The following is a 20,225-nucleotide window of genomic DNA, read 5'->3' as shown; positions in this document are numbered from 1 at the left end:
GACAGTGAGAGTTTTGGACACGAGCTGGTGGTTTGATCAGGAGGGCTTGAGGGCAGTAAGTGTATGGATACAAGGGTGGCTGAATGCATGCTTGGTAGAGGAGGAGTGTCTTGTGACTGGTCTTGAAGCAGTCAAGGAAAGCAGCGATCTGCAGTGACTGTGTGATAGAATTTCAGATGGTGGAGGTTGAGACGATGAAGGCTCAATTGTCGATGGTGGGGTGGACCGGTTGGGGGACAAGAAGAAGGTCAATTTGCTCCCAGTTTCTGTATTCTTATCTTTACTCCCTTCACTTTCCTCCTTACCTCTCGACTGTCACAAGCAATTTGTCATTGAATACGTGTTTGCTTTAAGTGTGGGAGGTTAGCGGGTTCTGCTTGGAGCTGAGCTGGCCCGAAGGTGACATCTTTGGCGTAAACCAAAGGATTTCTCAGGATGAGTTGAGAAACACTGACACAACAGCTGATATAACAGACCACACCTTGTTTCCAGTAAGTCATTAAACAGCTTGTAAAAGTGTTGCAAGACCGAGAAGCACCATTTCTAATGAAATAATCTTTAACATGTGTTGCTCTCCCTACATTCTTATGAAGGAAAACTTTGACCAACACTCAACAATATTGTCACCAGATAAACCATATGCTGTAAGATCTCTCCTGATGACTGATGTGTATTACAGGAATATAATTGTTTACTCTACGTTACCGTGTGTTCAAATAATGAAATATAAATCTGCTGTAGCATTTTACTGCACTGTGTAACATCCCACAATGATCTGAGTAAAATCGCTTCTCCACCTTGAGGGCAGGAGAACATGGTCTCAATGGACTTGACTTGCAGCTTGGCAACTAATGTGGGAATGGAGTCAGACCTCTGGGACGGTCTCTTGTCCTGGTTCCCGAGCCAGGAGTGTCCATATTATCCCAGGGCACTCACTGCTGATAGCAGCACAGCCCGATCTGGCTTATCGGCAGGACCTGGAGGGTCCCACCAGTCACTGGACTGTACTGGTAATAACACACCTGGTCGCAGTCCAGCAATAAATGTCTGGCTGTAAATCACAGCATTGCCCATTTAAAGTAAAGTTACTTAACTTAAAGTTACTTTAAGCTAATTCATCCCCTTTAGGTAGGCATATGGATTTATTTTGAAAGCTGATAGAGATTCCGCCTCAATCTCAATTCCCGACAGTGCTTTCCGTAAACCAACAAACAAATGTGAGTCCAAACAAGTTCTCCAAACATCCCATTTTTTGTTTCCAAACTATCTTACATTGGTGTTTTAGGCACACAATCCCTAACTTTTCAGTGTAATGTTTTATAACAGGTAAAGGTTCAGTTGCTGTGGCATGTCAGAGTGAAATGGGCGATGCTGTGATTTACAGCCAGACATTTATTGCTGGACTGTGACCAGGTGTGTTATTACCAGTACAGCCCAGAACACTGAACCCAAATCACTGCGAGGCTCGGGAAGCAGAGGCAGGAACTGCGGCTCAGTCAGTTCGGAGCGAAGAAGGTGAGTCTCATTAGATCTGATTGTGGCTGAAAAATAATGGAAATATAATTGCATTCTTACGTGCTCAGTGACAAGAGCGGCACAATATAAATGCAATTAATTGTTGCTTTGCTTTCAGTGACACTTTAACATTATTGAACCATCATAGAACCAGTAACCGGGGAAGAGGCTAAATGTAATTTGTTTCATTAATTCATTTCTCCATTGATCAAGCATCGGAACAAGTGAGAAATGCTCTCCAACATCTACTTGTGAACTTGTTCCGAAATACTGTTAATTTGCGATGGTCAATCGGGTGGAGCGTTAGCATCAGCCATAGTGGACCGGCCCATTGGCCAGTCTCTGAACTTGTCAACATCTTGCTCATTCCACTAACAATAGCCATCAACCTGGTTGCTGACCTCTGCACTGCCTTAAGGATCTGGGCAGCCCATTTTTCTGCTACTTCCTCAACTCATCCTTTTTGAGGTTTTATCTGGTTAGACTCCAGCAGTTACCCCAATCCGTCCTCCCGGTGCCCGCAAGATTACGTCCTTGCCAACCTGCTCCTAATAATGTCCAGAATTAATTAAGCAGACTGCGTCCCTCTCGTGAGAGAATGATTATTCTATTCCAACAATCTATCGGTAGGGTTTCCATATTTAAGTGAGATGATTGATTACCTCAGTTTGGTTTGGATACTCTTCAGCATTTTGATGGGATTTCACGCGTGTCAAACACTAGGTTTAACAAAAAAGTTCAGCTCAAATACCACACTGCTATATAAGTTCTCCGAGGTGTTACACACCTTAACCACACTATATTTTTTATGTTCCTTTTGTTTTCTTTTCTTCTCTGATGTGTCTTTTGTGTGGCTGAATTTCCCTTGCTTATGTATTCCTGGTTCATAATTCATCCCTATCCTGTCTGGTTTTCATCTGGAGAGGTTCCTGTCTGGTTTTCATCTGGAGAGGTTGTTGAGGAGCTTACTTTTTCTGAATGTTGCTCACCAGCTTTTATGCTGTGGGACCTCAGATTTAATGCTCAGACTTAATCTTCCCGACCAAATGCCGCCAATTTGTTTCTCTGTTCCACAAGTAGACATTGCTTTTGTTAAGATGGTTCTTGTGTTATTGACTTTGAAGCAGCTCAATAAAATCTCATGGACTTCCTGTTCCGAAGTCCAGAGACATAGTTAAATTAACTGCAAATATCCATGAAGGGCTTGTTAGCCTTGATAACATTTCACTGACTATTGCACAAATGAGGTTCAAAGGCTAGGAACAGAAAGATAGAGCACAGAGGACATTAGTGCGCTAAATTGGACTGGTGACAAAAAAATTATAAATCTGACTGTGGTTAAATACAGTCGTAAAGTGGCTGCATTTTTGAATAGTTTGCGACACCAGCGGCAATAAATGCAAATTATTGTTGGTCAGTTGTTAATGGAGTCCTATAGCTCAGTGGTTAGAGCACTCGCCTTGCAAGTGAGACACCTGAGTTGAATTCCTGGCAGGGCGAAATCTTGGGCAAGTTCCCTTCCTCCACACTCTTCCTATTAATAGTAATACCTCCCAAACAAAAAAAATAAATTCGTCATTTTCAATCCACGACTGTTTGTGGGTCACTGCTGTGCGCATGTTTAGGTGGGATGCACGGAAAGGTCAATTCGGTTTGGTTATTGCTCAGAATGTTGATGGGTTTTCACGCGTGTCAGACACCAGGCTCAAAAATGAATTCAGCTCAGATACCACACTGCTTTTGAATTGTTTCGTGATGCTGTTCCCGTGAAGCAACTATATTGTTTTGCCGTCTTCTCTGACACGTCTCTTTTTGTAGCTGAAGTTCTCTGGTTTATGTAACGCTGGTTTACAACCATCCCTCGATCTCGGAGTTCCAGTCTTATGTGATTCTGGAGATGGTGTAGAGAAACTGAACCTTTTTGAATGTTGCTCACTATCTTTCATGCGATGGGAAATTAGATGTATTGCTCAATCTTAATCTTCCCGCCCGAATGCCGCCATTATACTTCTCTTTCCCCACAAGTAGAATTTTTTTTTCAAGTTGCTTCTTATGTTGCTGACTTTTAAGAAACTCAGTGAAACGTGCATGAGCTACCTGGTCCGAAGTCGAGATCCCAACACACAATTGCATGGCCCGAAAATATCCATAAATGGCAACAATGCCTGTTGGCCTTGATAACGTTTCACTGGGTATTGAGGTTCAAAGGAACGGAAGCGAAGAGCTCAGAGCTCAGTGGATGGGCTGAATTGTCTTACTGCTCAAGAGAGCAGGTTAATAAAGAATGCTCACCACGATCTACACGTCGCAGGGCAATGGGCAACATGTGACAGCCTGGCACAACGGTAGCACTCTCTCCCCTATGTCAGGAGGCTGTGGGTTCGACCCCAAGTCAGGACCTGAACTCACAAAGTCTAAGCCGAGACAACAATGCAATGTTTGTATGTGTTGCATTATCAGAGGTGTAAGCTTGCCTTATTGTACAGGTGGACATTAAAGATCAAAGGGCACCATTCGAAAGAAATGGATTCTCTCCTGGTTTCGTTACCCTCAAAAGGTCAAATAGTATTGTGGCTCTTTGTGGGATACTGCAATGCATGAATTGGCTGTTACATTCTCCCACAAATTCACCTTCACTACACTTCACAATAAATTAATTGAAATGCTTTGGGAGTCCTGAAAGCAATCTATCAAATGTAAATATAATAAGCAGTAATTATATTGCCTTTGTAGCGGGATTGAATTATGTTTTCCCAGTGGAATTCGTTTGTACTGTCAGGGGCTGTGTCTTTCTGGTGAAAGGTTGAACGGAGATTCCCTCTGTGCTGGACGAATATTTTATAATTCTGTTTTTGCAGGTTTCTGGCCAACAATTTTTCAAATAGTCTCATTTGCGTCACGATAGTTTGTACCTAGTTTGTCCACAATTAACCTGGGAATCAATTACATATACGCTTGAGGTAATAAATATTGTACAGATGAGCGAAAGTTGAGAGCGAGTGAGTGGACTGTGATCTCCAAGTTCAAAATTGACCTCTTCTGGCTGGTAATGTTAGTATGTGTACGTGTTGGTTAGTACACCATGATGCTGAGCTGGTGAAGTGTGTGTGTGTTTGTCAATGTTGGTGACACGAGGCTGAGAGGATGAATTGTGCGTTAGTTTGGTGAGGATACAATGGTGCTGAGAATGTTGAGTGTGTGTGTTTGTGTGTCTGTGTCAGTGTTGCTGACATTGGGCTGAGCTGGTAAATTGTATGTGTGTGTGTGTGGGGTGGGGGGGGGGGGGGGGTGGGGCAGTATTGCTGACATGGGGCTGAGCTGTTGAAATGTGTGTGTGTGAGTGTTTCTCCATGGAGCTGAGTGGGTGAAATTGGAATCATAATTGGTGATATGGTGCTGAGCTGTTGCAGTGTATATCTGTGTTATTCTTGGTGCTGAGTTGGTGAAGTGTGTGTGTGGGTGGGTGTCAGTGTTGGTCCTTGCAGCTGAGTGGATGAAGTGTGTGTGTATGTCAGTGTGGCCCATGCAGCTGAGAGTGTGAATTGTGTGTGTGTGTCACTGTTGGTGACATGGTGTTGAGCTGGCGAAGCGTCTGTGCTGGTGAGGGCACCATGTGCTGAGCTGGTGAACTATTTGAGTGCCAATGTTGATGAGGACACCATGGGGTGAACTGGGACGTCCTCTGGCATCAGTGACTGCTGTGGAAAAATAAACAATGAAATTAGTTAATGTGACAATAAGTGCGTTGTTGGAGATTTTGTGCTTGAGATGAGAAGTTAAACTAAATTCCTTTTCCCTATTGCAGGTGATTGCTAAAGGCTCCACGGCACAATTTGAAAATTGCAGTGAATTTCCCCAGTGTATTGCCCAAACGAATCCCTAAAATACGTTTAAGCACTCACACAGTGGTTGTATAGGAGACACTGGGGTGCACGTGCTGATCAATTCACAATAATTTGAATAAATCATGTGTGGTGCTGGAATGTTGGGATCATGTGATAAGACCCTATACCACAACAGTGGGCATCTCATCAGAGTGCTTTACAGGATATTCTCCAAAGTGTATTGACTGTGCATTATGAAGTCATAAGTGGCAGACAATATGCAAACTGCAACATCCCACAAACTATCATGAAGTGTGTGATTATATTATCTGGTAAATTGTTGGCCAGGATACTGCGAAACAGGAAGTCCCTTCACTGCCATGGGATCGTGAAGTCCGGTAGCTAGAGGATAGAACACTTATCGAGGAATGGAGAGGACCTGGGTTCGATTCGCGGCCGGGGCCAAACATTAGGCAAGTTTCCTTACTCCACATGTCTGTTTCTTTCATCAAGGGCGCTATACAAGTGTAACATATTTGTCGACTTCAAGATCCTCACACCCGTATTTAAATCTCATCACCTCACTTCCTCCCGACATCTACACTCCCCAATCCTCCACCCGGTGTCTCCACTTGAACGGTATCGGCCTCATGTTCAACCTTCGCACCCTGCGATCCATTTTCGGAGGCTTCAATCAATACTTCTTCAAATTCTGGAAAACACTCTCTCAATTCCTCCATCTTGCTCCCAGTCTCCGCTCTTTCACGTTTCGCCTAAAACCTTTGCTCTTTGAACGTACTTACAGCCACGTACACCATCCCACGTCTTGGAGTCGGGCTCCACCACTCTTGAGCGCTCCGAGACGTTATTCTGCATGGAGGCCGCTATATAAGTGCAAGTTGTTGCTGGTGTTGTTATGATGTGTTGTTGTTGTTGTTTAACTCGGAGTATGTCGGATTCCAGTTGTTAGTCAATTGGCGATTCACTTTTCCGGGTACAATAATCACTTAACCCTTACCCCAACAATAAAAGGGGTCTTGCGACACATATTTAGCATTCTTCAGGATGCAATGTATCCTCTCAGCGTTCCCAATCTATTATACATGGCAAATTCTTTATCCTCTCCAGAAACTGAGGATCGGGACACAAATAGACCTGTCACCTGATGGAAAATTCTTTAGCGAATCCTGTTCATAAATCTTCATTTCTCATCCCAACAACCATTGATGTCTCTTCAGACGGACCCCGTACTGTACTCATTCACTCCATCATTGAGGAAATGTCCAATGACTACCATCGATAGTCAGTCTCATAGCACCTCCACAGTGCAGTCACACAGAGCTTTACCATGCTTTTTGCATCAATTCTCTGCCCAGCTCATTCATCTGCTGTGCATCCTTCACGCTTGCGTCAAATCTTTTCTCACTTCGCATCTTGATCAAAACGTCAGTTCATCTGGATCAAACACCAGCTCCTTTTAAACAACGTTAATGATAAACACCATCATCAACAAAGCTATTCCGTTTTCTGCCTTTAAAGTGAGCTAAACTGCCTTCAATCGAATCATTCCCTGCCTGATACCCCTCAATGAGCTTTCTGACTAACCCACAGATACACAATAATTTGAGCAAATCACCAAAGACATTGCCTCCATTTGAGACCAGGACTCTCTCTGTCAACTTGTAATTCTCCGTCTATTGTTCCCTCGATCGCTCAATAGATGTTTCGATTAATGTCATTGAACTCAATCTGGTTATTCCAAGAGATGTGTAATCTAGTTATTTCAGCTTTCCCTATGCAACGATTCTTCGACATTTGCATTTCAGACGGTTTGACTGCGCCCATTAATTATCTTTGATGCATGGAGCTACCACACCCTGATCCCATCATGGCAGAAGGAGCAGATACACCTAGAGAGATGAACCCAGAGAGTACGAGGACAACAATAGATATAGATACACTATCGATGGAATATCTAACCTTAGCAGGTAACGGGTTCACAAGGAAACGGGAGCGCATGAAGCTGCAGGTCTCACGACACACTTCCACCAAAGTCAAATCAGTGTTTGACAACCAGTGTCCTCTGCTCACAGTAGAGTCAGCAAGGGATGGAAGCTGAGGCACGGGTAATTCCGCATTTTAAACACTCCGAGACGCTAGCTCGTGTGAAATGCGACACATAAGCTGTGAGTTGCTGTTGTTGCTGCTCTAGCGGTAGGAAGGAATCTGGTTGTTAGTCAATTCACTGATTGCTTCCGGGGTAATATTCTCTCCACACCCCCAAAATAATATTGTCATCCACGACTGCTTGTGGCCATTGCTGCGCTCCCGCAAATTGTACACTTACTACACAATGACTTCAGTTACCGTATGTGAAACCACTTCGAGACACCTCCGCGACGTGAAATGGAGGAGATAAAACAGGTTGATTAATCTAACATGATTTCAAAATTAAGATAAGTTCGAATTCAAATAAAAGGAGAGAAGATAAGTAACAACGATTTAAAATTAAAGTGACTGAGCAACAAACAATCTGATTCAGTTGTGTAAGATAAAAAAGGCTAATACTATGGGATGGAGAAGCTATGGCTGGAATGCGAACGCTTTAGAAATGATTCTATTGATACTCTTTTTTCGTCAGATAAAAAGGCCGAACCGATCAGGGAAACTCTGGAGAGATACACCGACTCTCAGCTCAACACTGTGACTCTGTTCTACCGTCAGAGGATAGAAGAGGCGATGGAAGAGTTTGTGGAAGCTGTGGCGTTGGTCCTCCTGAAAGACAGACTACTAAGTACCAGAGAATATAAGGTATGCTGGATCACATTGGAACCTTCTGGCTTAGTCCACGCTTATCGTATTACACTGTTTACAAATAGAGAAGGAAATTGTTATGAATCTAGATACAGTGCAGCCTCCCACAAGATGACATCGAACAGCAGCAAACTGAACCAAATTTGATTGTTTAAAATTTGGAAAATTATTGATTTGGTAATAATAATTCTTGCATTTCGGACAACACCGGGCGTTTAATCGAATTTCTTTGGATATTTATGTGTATTTCGCTTTCTAATATTGATCGGATCCGACTTGAAAATGATAACAACATGCACAGATTATTTATCGCTTTATTTATTTGAAGCGCTTTGGGACGTCTAGTAGACGTGAAAAGCGCCATATCAAATGCAAGGATTATTATTACTATTGCCGGTAGTATACCATTATGATGATTGACGGAAATATATTCTCAAAGGATAGTGATAATATCTATATATTATTGCGAATGAGTTAATACCAAAATCGTCAATCTGTTTTGAAGAAAACGCGATGTAAACAGCGGCCGACAAAGGGCAGCGGAATGTTAGAAAACAAAATCAGCCATAATCCTTTTGCAACCAGGTCTCAGACTGTTTTATTATTATCCGTTCATTATTGCCCAATATTCCGATGGGAAAGACCAAAGGTCGGTAAAATCAACAGATCTTATAACAGAACAATATCACCGTAGATATCTCCGGTTAAACACTGTGTCTTTACAGCACACAAGCTTGTTTCTTCCTGCGTTCAGTCTTCTTGCTTACAGTTTTCAATCTTCTATATGATATCCTCAGTCTTAGTGTTTCTAGCTCTCAGTCTTCCATCTCCCGTACCCTTGTCTCCGCGACCTCTAGTTTAAGCTAGTCCTCTAGTCCTCTAGTTTAAGCAACTTGCACGTTAGCTACTGTTCATGAGAGTTGCCTTTTGTTGCTCTTGAATGTTAATCATGAGTGTCAGTCCAGTTGCCCCCACACTTAACTTAAAAGATAATCAGTTCGCAACATCTATTATGATTCTAACATTATACAAAACCTGTAAATTCTAACAGGGACAAAGACGCATAACAGATTTTTGGGGGGTCAAATAGCTTGTTATAATAAGAAATTCAAGCATCAAAACAAAGAATGTCACCGATATTCGACGCTACAAATGGTGTTTATGTCAAGTAAATGTAGATAACCAATGTTCAATTCCTTACTTCATATTCCTGAATCTATTTGCCCCACAATCAGCAGGCCGTCAGAATTTCAATGCTTCTATCTCAAGTTTTTGACGCTCCGTCTCAAGCCCTTCAACTTTCACGTGAATTTGGCCAGGTTTCCCTGCCAACACCCTTTTCTCTCAACTTCAGCTCGATATACTATCACGGTTATCAAGTGCCAGCCACGACAATCTATTTGACAGGCACTATATCAATTCTGGGCAAGATAATTTAGGAAGCCTTGGAAAGTGTGCAGGGAAGATTTATCAGAATTATACAAGGGATGAGGGACTACAATTACTTGGAGAGAATAGGGAAGCTAAGATTGTTCTCCTTGGCGCAGAGAAGGCTAAGGGTGATTTAATAGAGATTTTCAAAACTAATGAGGGGTTATGATCGAGTAGATAGGGAGAAATATTTGCACTGGTAGGTGGGTTGATAACCAGAGGACAAAGTTATGAAATAATCGGCAAAAAAGCAGAGATGAGACGAGCAGTGTATTTTTGAACACGAGTGTTTCCATGACGGTTATGAATGCACTGTTTGAAAGGAAGATGGAAGTAGAATAAATGTTCACTTTGAAAAATGGAAATACATAAGTAATTGAAAGGCAAAAAAAAATGGCCCATTGAAGGACTGGCGCCCAAAATCAACATTAGATGGTTAGTAAAACAGGGACGCTTATTCCGGGAGTTGTGGACTGGGTGGGGGATGGTCAATCCACAGCCAATATTCGGGCGCACTCGAGAACCAAGCAATCAGGAGCTTGGGAAATATTGTAATTTCCCAACTTGCGAACCCCGTATTAAACAGGTGAGTCCTGTCCTGAGCCTGGCACCACGGCAACACTGTCTTCACTGTTAATCCACCGGAGAGAGTGCATTATTACACTCTGATATATTGCTCCTGATGTGGACAATGGCTACAACCTGCAACTGTGACAGCAGCACCGAATGGGTTTAACAGCTGTATCCCTCTTTTTCACAGCGCGTCGGTCATCTGGCAAAGAGAAAACGCAGAAAGGAAGCTTCTAAATACCTCCTGGGCGTCGTGACCAGCGTGATTGGCCGGGCACAGAGAACACTGTGGGAAACCTTGGTGAAAATGCAGGAAAACAAACCCAAGGTTCAAAAGATACTGAAAGAGATCCAGGAAAAGGGTTTGTGTCCACGCTAGCCTGGAAACAGGAACATACTGAAATAAATATAATACACCAAACGCCCACTGACATCAACATAGTACACAATACAAACACTGACATTCATATAGAACAACAAACACACACTGATATCCATATATTACACCAAACACGCACTGATATCTATATTCCACATCAAACACCAACTGACATCGATATTATACATTAAATAGACATTCTCATCCATATTATACATCAAACACATACATCTATATCTGACATATATATTGTAAATCAAACACTCACTTACATCTATATTGTATATCAAACACGCACTGACATCTACATTATATATCAAATACACATAGATATCTATATAGTGCATCAAGCACACATTTATATCTATACTGTTTTTGAACCGCACACTGATATCTATATTATATATCAAACACACATTATATTGTATGTTCAATTGCAATATCTATCCCATGCCTAAATCCACATTGTTAATTTTTGTGTTGTGCGAAACAAAGACTGACGGAGCTAAACTCTATTCCAGGTACCAGTCTGCTTGGTATGTCGCAGTGCAGTGGAAAGTTGGAGCCATTGTCAGACAGACTGATAGGTATGACCCGACTGATATCAGCATTTCTAATGATTTGTTGTCGTCCAACGGGCAGATGTGTATAAATTGATACTAAAGTGTCAACTGAGTAAGATAATATAGGGTGGGATCTGTTGTCTCTTAAGGATGGAGGAAATTGTGATATTTGCCACAATTTTCAGTCAGTTGTCACAAATCAGTCACAGATGTGTTAGTTGACAATTCTGCATTGCAACTGAATTATGATTGTACAATTCTCCAAATGTTTCTGGTTATATTCCTGATATTGAGCACTGATTTCTGCACTAACTTTCGATGTCATAATTCGAGAAAAAATCGCTAAATATTCTTTTTCTTAACCTTTACATTCGAGATGTTAAAAATCATCACAAAGAGGTGCTGTGCTCCCAGAATGAGAAGCTGTCACTGAACACCCTGCGAGGCCGAGAGAAGAGCAGAACATTTCTGCTCTCTGATCGCTACACGGAATTAATAGTCACCTCATCTCCCCGTGATCGGAGGCTGGCGGAGCATGAACTGGTGGCGAGAGGCAGAGACCATGAGCAGTGGCAAGAGAGGAACGTCAGGAAGGAGTTGGAGAAAATCAGACAGGCTCAGCTGTTTGGAAGCAGTTTTGGGAGAAGAAGATTTGGGACAACCATCCTGAGCGGAATCGCAGGGATTGGGAAAACCACCATGGTGCAGAATATTCTGCATCGCTGGGCCACAGGAAAGATCTATCTCCAGTTCCACTTTGTCTTTCATTTCAAATTCCGGTATCTGAACATAATAAAAGAGGAAACAACCCTGAAAACTATGGTCCTGGAATCATATCCTTATCTTCAGGATGTTCTGGACAATATCTGGGAGAAGTCGGAATATTTGCTCTTTGTGTTTGATGGTTTGGACGAGTTTAAGGAGAGGATTCAGTTCACAGAGATTGATAGAGCCCCTCAGATCAGCTGCCCGGGGCCTGAAGGCCTCTGTACCGTGGCTCACATTGTGCGCTCTCTGGTTCTGCAAGAAATTCTGAAAGGCTGTTCAGTGCTGATCACAAACCGGCCAAATGCTCTGGAATCTTTAGATCACATCCACACCAACCTCTGGGCTGAAATGCTGGGATTCCTCGCTGAGGGACGGGAAGATTACATCAGACGCTTCTTTGCAGATGAGAAGATTGCAGGTCAAGTGCTCAGATATGTGAAGGAGAATGACATCCTGTACACCATGTGCTTCAAACCGTCCTACTGCTGGATCCTCTGCTGCACAATGGAGCCAATCTTCAAGCATCCAGAGACCAAACAGCCTCCCCCCAAAACCCTCACCCAGCTGTACTCAACTTATCTCTACAACATCCTGAAGAACCATCCCCGAGCCACTGAGCGCTGTCGGGAGGTGATGTTGAGAACCGGAGAGATGGCCTCTGAGGGGGTCTGTAACAGAATCATTGTGTTCGATGATGACCATTTCCATCGCCATCAGCTTGAACCCTCAACCTTCACCTCAGGTTTTATGATGGAGATTCTGGAGAAGGATTATGATGAGAGAGGAGTTGTGTACACATTCCATCACCTCACCATCCAGGAGTTTGTGGCTGCTCTCGCTCAGTACCTGACGCCCGTCCGCAAGAACCTGCTGGATCTGCTTGACCAGGTTCATAAGAAGAACGATGGTCGCTTTGGGATCTTCCTGCGGTTTGCTGTGGGACTTTCCTGGCCTCACACAGCCCGGCAGCTGGAGGAGATCCTGGGGCCATTATCTCACGCGTCAGTCTCCGAAGCCATCTCCTGGCTGAAGGTGAATGTGGAGTCGGCGGTCAAACAATCAGGGAGTGAAGATGGTAAAAGGAAGCTTCTGAACATGATATACTATCTGTTTGAGTCTCAGAACAACACTCTGGCCCAGATCACACTCGGAGCTGTGGAGACACTGGACTTTAGTAGGATCAGATTGAACCCTTTGGACTGTGCTGTGCTGTCTCGTGTTTTACAGCTTTGTCACAACATAGAATTCCTCGATCTCGAAAGCTGCAATATCGGAGCTGAAGGGATCCAGCGTCTGGGATCCGCACTGCACAAGTGCGGACACCTCAGGTTTGTCCTCATTGATGGTTAGCCAGAAACATGGAATATGTCAGCCAGTGAGTGAGGGGAGTGAGCGCTGTGTGATTACACTGATAATAATATTAATAATCATTTCATTTAATAAAGCGTCTTTTCCCGTCTGGAGAGATACAGAGCGAGTCAGACAGAGACTGAGAGAGAGAGAATAAGAAAGAGAGCGGGAGAGAGCGAGAGAGAGTGAGGGGGAGGGAGAGAGAGAGACTGAGTGTGAAAGAGGGACTGAAAGAGACTGATACGTTGACATAGAGGATAAAAGACAGAGAGATTGAGAGAGGGAGAGAATGAGAGAGAATGAAAGAGATAGAGAAAGAGAGAGTGTGACCGAACGATTGAGACAGAGTCTGAGTGGAAGATAGAGATCGCGCCTGTGTTTAAGGGTGTGTGGGGCAAAAGAGAAAGAGAGTGATATTCAGAGAGACTGGGAGAAAGTTGGTCTTAAAGGGACTGATAGAGTGAGATAGAGGCTGAGAGAGAGTGAGACTGAGACCGAGAAAGACAAATGGGGAGAGAGAGACACATAGAGACAAAGACCGAGACAGATCGTGAATGAGAGTGACAGAGACAGAGAAACTGAAAGAGATTGAGAGAGTGTGAGATAGAAAGACTGAGAGAAAGAGAGTAAGAGAGAGATTGCGAAATAGAGAATGAGAGAGAAAGAGAGAGACGGATTAAGAGAGAAGTGCTGCGAGAAAGAGATTGAGAATTTATGAAAGGAAAACTGAGCGAGAGCCAGGTTGTTAGTGATATACTGAGAACGAGAGTCCGAGAAAGAGAGCGAGCGAGAGAGAGAGAGAGAGAGAGAGAGAGAGAGATGTGAAGAGAGTGAAAGACAGGGAAATAAAAACTGATAGAAAGAAAGATATTGCACGAGAGAGATACTGAGAGAAAAAGGCTGAGAGAGACGCTGAGTAAAGGATAGTGAAAAAGACAATGAGAGAGGTTAAGTGAGAAGCTGAGAGAGAGATAAACTGAGATAGACTGATAGAGTAAACGTGAGGCTGCGAGAGATAGTGAGAGACCGAGCCAGGCAGTGACAGAGATACTGAGAGAGTAGGAGACTGAGAGATTGGGAGGGTGGGGAGAAGGCGACAGTGACACAGAGGCTGAGAGGCAGAGAGAAAGAAAGAGAGTGGGAGAGCGAAAGATAGACAAACAGAAAGACTGTGAGAAGCAAAGTTTGACAGATAGAGAAAGACTGAGAAAGAGATTGAGAAAGACAGAAACAGAGAGAGAGACCCAGAGAGAGATAGAGAGAGCGACACAGTGACAGTGAGGGGGAGAGGAATAGCGACAGACAAAGAGACAGGGAGGGGGAGATTTAATGACAGAGATTGAGAGACATAGACTGAAGGAATGTGAGCAAGGAAAGTGAGACAAAGTCTTCCAGAGGTACTGAGAAAAAGAGACTAAGAAACAGTGAACAAAATAGAGAAAAGGAGAGAAAGAGAGTGTTAGCGTCTGGGAAAGTGCGTGTGTGAGGCCAACTTATAGAGAGACTGAGAAAGAGATGGCGAGACAGAAAGAGATACACTGAATTTGAGAGAGCGACCGAGAGACTGATAGAGTGAGAGAGACGCTGTGAGATAGTATTGTTGAGGGAGTGTGAGACAGAGTGATAGAATAAGAGAGAGAGTGAGCTCTGGACTTTAGACAGGGAGGGCCTGCTACGCTGAGGGCAGGACACAGGCAGCCTTTGACTCCCACAGGTTTTCAGTTGGTTTCTCTCAATCTCTCTCTCTCTCTCTCTCTCTCTCTCTCTCTCTCTCTCTCTATCTCTCTCTCTCTTTGTCTCGCTCTTTCTCTCTCTTTCTCTCTCTCTCTCTCTCACGCACTCACTCACTCACTCACTCACACAATCAACCCAATAACTCTATCTATGTCCCTGTGAATCTCTTGGTATCTTTATCTCACTCTCACTCTGAGTGTGGGGCTGACTTAAAGAGAAAGAAAGTTAGAACAAGAGAGACAGTGACGGAGAGAGTGTGAGAAAGAAAGTCTGAGAGAGAGAGTTACCGAGATACCCAGGGAGAGTGTTTAGGAGAGAGTCAGAGACAGAGAGAAAGAGAGAGAGAGAGAGAGAGCCAGGAATACTGAGAAGGCGAGCTAGAGCTAGAGAGAAAGAGCGAGACAGGGAGAGAGACTGAGAGAAACTGGTGGAGAGACACACACACAGAGAGAGAGATTGATAGGGAGTTGCAGAGAGCGAGAGAGAGAGAGAGAGAAAGAGAGAGAGAAAGAGAGAGAGAGAGAGAGAGAGAGCCCCTGAGATAAAGTGAGTGAAAGAGAGACAGACAAAGAGAGTGAGAGACAGAAAGAATGTGAGACAGGCGAACTGAGAGGAATAGATTGAGTGAGAGAAACGCTGATTCCGAGGGAGACAGAGAAAGCGAGAAAGGCAGATGGAAAGACAGCGACATAGGGTGTATGAGAGAGAGTGAGAAAATGAGAATGCAAGAAAGAAAGAGAGACATACTCGGAGAAAGAGATTGTGAGTGTGAGAAAGACTGAGCGAGAGCCAGAGAGTTATTGAGATACTGAGAAAGCGAGACTTATAGAGAGAAACTGAGACAAAGGTTGTGTGTATGTGTGTGAGTGTGTGTTTTGGAGGCGGTCGGGTTGATGGGTGGGGGGGGGGGGGGGTGGTGGTGGAGAGACATAATGGGAAAGCGAAAGAAAGATAGATGAAACGAGAGAGAAAGAGTGAGTGACTGACAGTAAGAGAGTGAGTGAGAAACGGAGACTACGCGAGTGTGCGTTTATGAAAGAGAGAGATACTGAGAGAATGATGCTGATGGCGAGAGAGAGCGCGCGCGAGAGAGAGTCTAAGAGAGAAACTGAGTGAACGAGAAAGAGAGAGAGAGAGAGAGAGAGAGAGAGAGAGAGAGAGAGAGAGAGAGAGAGAGAGGGACGGAGAGAGAGAGAAGAAGACTGAGAAAGATAGACTGAAGAAGAGATTGAGAAAAAGAGACAGTGAGAGGGAAACAGAGAGCGAGACAAAGAGAGGGAAAGAGAGAGAGCCAGAGAGAGAGACAGAGAGAGACACAGATGGAGAGAGAGAGAAGAAGATATTGAGAGACAGAGGTTGAGGGACAGAGACTAAGAGAGTGTGAGAAAGAAAGAGTGAGAGAAAGCGTCAATGAGATACTGAGAGAAAGAGACTGAGCAAAAGTAAGAGATAGACAGAGAGAGGGGGAGAGCAAGAGAGTGAGTGGGAGAAATGGGAGAGAGAGAAGGATACAGGGAGAGCATGGGAAAGAGAGAGCGATTGAGAAAGTGTATGTGTTTATTTGTGTGTGTTACACAGAGAGAGAGAGATCTGACAGAGAGAGAAAGATGGAAACTGCGAGATAAGGAGACTGAGAGGGAGACAGAGAGATTGAGACAGAGACTGAGATGAAGAGGGTGAGACAGAGACAGTGAAAAGAGAGAGAGAGAGATTGAGAGATACTGGTGGATAGAGATATAGACAGAGAAATGGAGAGAGGGAATGAGACAGAGAGAAATTGAGAAACTGAGAGAGAGTCAGACTGAGGGACTGTCAGAATGAAAGACTGAGAGAAAGAGCGAGAGAGAAAGAGAGGAAGAGAGAGACAGAAAAAGATTGAAAACGTGTGAAAAAGAAAGATAGAGAGAGAGACGGGGAGGAAGTGAGATATTGACGCAGAAACTGAGACATAAACAAAAACAACAACAACAACAATATTCCATTTATTGAGCGCCTTTCAAGTTAGGAGGACGTCCCAAGGCGCTGTACAGTTGGGTCAGGACCCGAGCAAGGGGGAAATGGTCAGGGTGAGGGGAGGGAAGGGAGGTAGCGAGGAGGGGGTAGAGAGTCGAGAGAGGAGCTCAAGGCACGGTCAAAGAGAAAGGTCTTGAGACCGGTCTTGAAGGAGGAAAGGGAGGAAGCGGCGAAGGCACTGGGGGATAGAGTTCCAGAGCCTCGGGGCTGAGAGGCTGAAGGCCCGACCACCGATGGTAGGGCGGTTGCTGCGGGGGATGTGGAGCAGACCGGAGCCGGAGGAACGGAGGGTACGGGTGGGTAGGTAGGGGGATAGTAGGTCAGAGAGGTAGGCGGGAGCAAGACCGTGAATGGCCTTGTAGGTGAGGATGAGGATCTTGAAATCGATCCTCTGGGGGATAGGGAGCCAGTGGAGGCGAGCGAGGGTGGGAGTGATGTGTTCCCTAAGCCTGGTGTGGGACAGTACACGAGCTGCAGAGTTCTGAATAAACTCAAAGAAAGAGACTGTGAGAGACTGAGTAAAAGGAAACTGGGTGTTTGTGAGAAAGAGAGAGAGACTGATAGAGAGAAAAATAGAGACACTGAGTGAGAGAGACAGACAGAGATAGAGTGAGAGAGAGAGAGAGAGAGAGAGAGGGGAGAGAGAGAGAGAGAGAGAGATCTGACAGAGAGACTCAGAAAGAGTCAGATTGAGAAACCGTGTGAGACTGAGGGACAGAGAGAGATTGATAGAGAGAGAGATTGATAGAGAGAGAGAGATAGAGAGAGAGAGAGAGGGAGGGAGGGAGATCGAGTGCGGGAGAGATTGAGAGAGAGAGAGGGAGGGAGGGAGATCGAGAGCGAGAGAGATTGAGAGAAAGAGAGAATGAGAGAGAACGCCTGACGGAGAAAGATGGAGCCTGAGAGAGAAGGAGACTGAGCTGGACAGAAAGAGATAGAGAGACAGACTGAGATGAAGAGGGTGAGACAGAGACAGTGAAGAGAGAGAGAGAGAGAGAGAGAGAGAGAGAGAGAGAGAGAGAGAGAGAGAGAGAGAGAGAGAGATTGAGAGATACTGATGGATAGAGGTATAGACAGAGAAATAGAGAGAGTGGATGAGACAGAGAGAAATTGAGAAACTGAGAGAGAGAAAGACTGAGAGTGTGTGAGAAGGAAAGACTGACAGCGAGAGAGAAAGAGGAAGGGAGAGCGAGAGAGAAAGAAACAGATTGAAAAGGTGTGAAAAAGAAAGACAGAGAGAGACGGGACGAAAGTGAGATACTGAGACAGAAACTGAGACATAAACTCACAGAAAGAGACTGTGAGAGACTGAGGGTTTACAATCGAGACTGGGGGCCACTCGAAACTTCCAACCCTATTCCTGTACAGCTCTGAGATATTACCCGACGTGAATGTAATAGAAATGTCAACTGTTTATAAATCAACCATGACTGAGCAACTCTATGTGTGTGTGTTTGCGTCTGTTTCTCGTCACAGTCAATTGGGAATTGCTCCCCACGTGAAAGCCTCATGTATATATATATATGTCAATGTGTACTGCGTTGTTACACTATATTCACTGTGTTTCTGTCTCTCTGTCCAGGCTGTGGGGCAATAATCTGGGAGATGCAGGAGTGAAGCCACTGTGTGAGGCTCTGAGGAACCCGGAGTGTAATATACAGAGACTGGAGTAAGTAACAGACTGTGGAACGTGATCACACCGGAAACCTCAGTGGCCTTCAGTGGCCATAAACACACACAATACTATTATACTGGATACCGGCGGAAGGGACGGCGGATAAACTGGGCCCTGGGACTGTAAAGGCTGTGGACTTACAGTGCACAGGCAGCTACGGGTGGATTTGTATTGTACTAGTGTGTGGGGGTCAGTCATCCATTTACTGTGTCACACACAGGGGCAGAGGGTGCACCCAGGAATCTCTCTGGTCTGGACATAAGACAGGGAGGACCTGCAGCCCTGATGACAGGACACAGGAAGCCTGTGACACTCTCTCTCTCTCTCTCTCTCTCTCTCTCACACTCTCAGTCAGTCAGTCAATCTAATAACTCTCTCAGTGTCTCCATGTCCCTGTGTTTCTCTCAGTCTCTTTATCTCAATCTCACTTTGAGAGAGGAGCTGAGTTAAAGAGAAAGAAAATGAGAAAGATAGAGAGATAGAGAGTGACGGAGAGCGAGTATGAGAGAGAGAGATTCTGAGACAAAGAGACTGGAAATGTTTGAAAGAAAGACTGAGCGTGAGTCAGAGGGTTGGTGATATACTGAGAAAGAGAGTCCGAGAGAGAGAGAGAGAGAGAGAGTGAGAGAGTTTGGAGGGTGGGGGGGGGGGGAGAGACAGTGAAACAGACTGAGAAAAATAGACGAAAAAAGAGATTGAGAAAGAGAGACAGTAAGAGGGAGACAGGCATGGAGACAAAGATAGAGACAGAATGAGAGAGACAGAGAGAGATAGAGCGACATACAGAGGGAGAGAGATTCAGAGATTGAGATACAGAGGTTGAGGGACAGAGACTGAGAGAGTGAGAGAAAGAAAGAATGAGACAAAGAGTCACTGAGAAACTGAGAGGAAGAGACTGAGCAAAAATTAGTGATATACAGACAGAGGGGTAGAGGAAGAGAGTGAGTGGGAAAAAATGGGAGAGCGATAGAGTGAGAGAGAGCATGGGAAAGAGCGAAAACGACTAGGGAAATGTATGTGTGCGTTTGCGTGTGTTACAGAGAGAGAGAGAGAGAGAGATCTGACACAGACACAGAGAGCATCAGATAGAGAGATCGCGTGAAAGGGAGTTACTGAAAGAGACCGATAGAGGGAGAGAGAGAATGAGAGCGGCAGAGATTGAGAGAGAGAGAATGAGAGATTTTGCATCAGAGAGAAAGATTGAGACTGAGAGAGAAGGAGGCTGAGAGGGAGACAGAGGGGGAGAGAGAGAGAGAGAAATAGGGTTAGACAGAGACAGTGAAAAGAGAGACAGACAGAGAGAGAGGGATTGAGAGATACTGATGGAAAGAGACGAAGAAAAAGAGTTGGAGAGAGGGAACGAGACAGAGATAAATGGAGAAACTGAGAAAGAGAGTCAGACTGAGAGAGTGTGAGAAAGAAAGACTGAGAGAGAGAGAGAGAGAGAGAGTACGAGAGAGAGAGAGAGAGAGAGAGGGATGTACAGAGACTAAGAACAATGTTGGATTGACAGAGAGAGAGAAAGAGAAATACAGTGAGAGATACTGAGTGAAACAGTTTGAAAAAGTGTGAGAAAGAAAGACTCAGAG

General features: G+C 44.4%; 1 protein-coding gene across 1 annotated transcript; it reads left to right on the top strand.

Annotated features, from left to right (window-relative positions):
* The first annotated feature begins 7,200 nt into the window (after positions 1–7,200).
* LOC121852515 (NACHT, LRR and PYD domains-containing protein 12-like) lies at positions 7,201–18,980 on the top strand. Its single transcript, XM_042346481.1, has 6 exons — positions 7,201–7,327; positions 7,981–8,150; positions 10,345–10,516; positions 11,055–11,120; positions 11,473–13,192; positions 18,544–18,980. The coding sequence occupies exons 1-6, from the start codon at positions 7,201–7,203 to the stop codon at positions 18,632–18,634; spliced, it is 2,346 nt and encodes a 781-aa protein (XP_042202415.1). The 3' UTR covers positions 18,635–18,980.
* The last annotated feature ends 1,245 nt before the right edge of the window (positions 18,981–20,225 follow it).

This window comes from Callorhinchus milii, unplaced genomic scaffold (assembly GCF_018977255.1).
Source record: "Callorhinchus milii isolate IMCB2004 unplaced genomic scaffold, IMCB_Cmil_1.0 Scaffold864, whole genome shotgun sequence".
NCBI lineage: Eukaryota > Metazoa > Chordata > Chondrichthyes > Chimaeriformes > Callorhinchidae > Callorhinchus > Callorhinchus milii.
This window is presented reverse-complemented; position numbering and strand designations above follow the sequence as displayed.

Coding starts and splice junctions, on each gene's coding strand:
- LOC121852515 (XM_042346481.1), top strand. CDS start 7,201: ATGGAGCTACCACACCCTGATCCCATCATGGCAGAAGGAGCAGATACA. Junction 8,151..10,344: donor TAAGTACCAGAGAATATAAG/GTATGCTGGATC, acceptor TCTTTTTCACAG/CGCGTCGGTCATCTGGCAAA. Junction 11,121..11,472: donor ATTGTCAGACAGACTGATAG/GTATGACCCGAC, acceptor TTTACATTCGAG/ATGTTAAAAATCATCACAAA.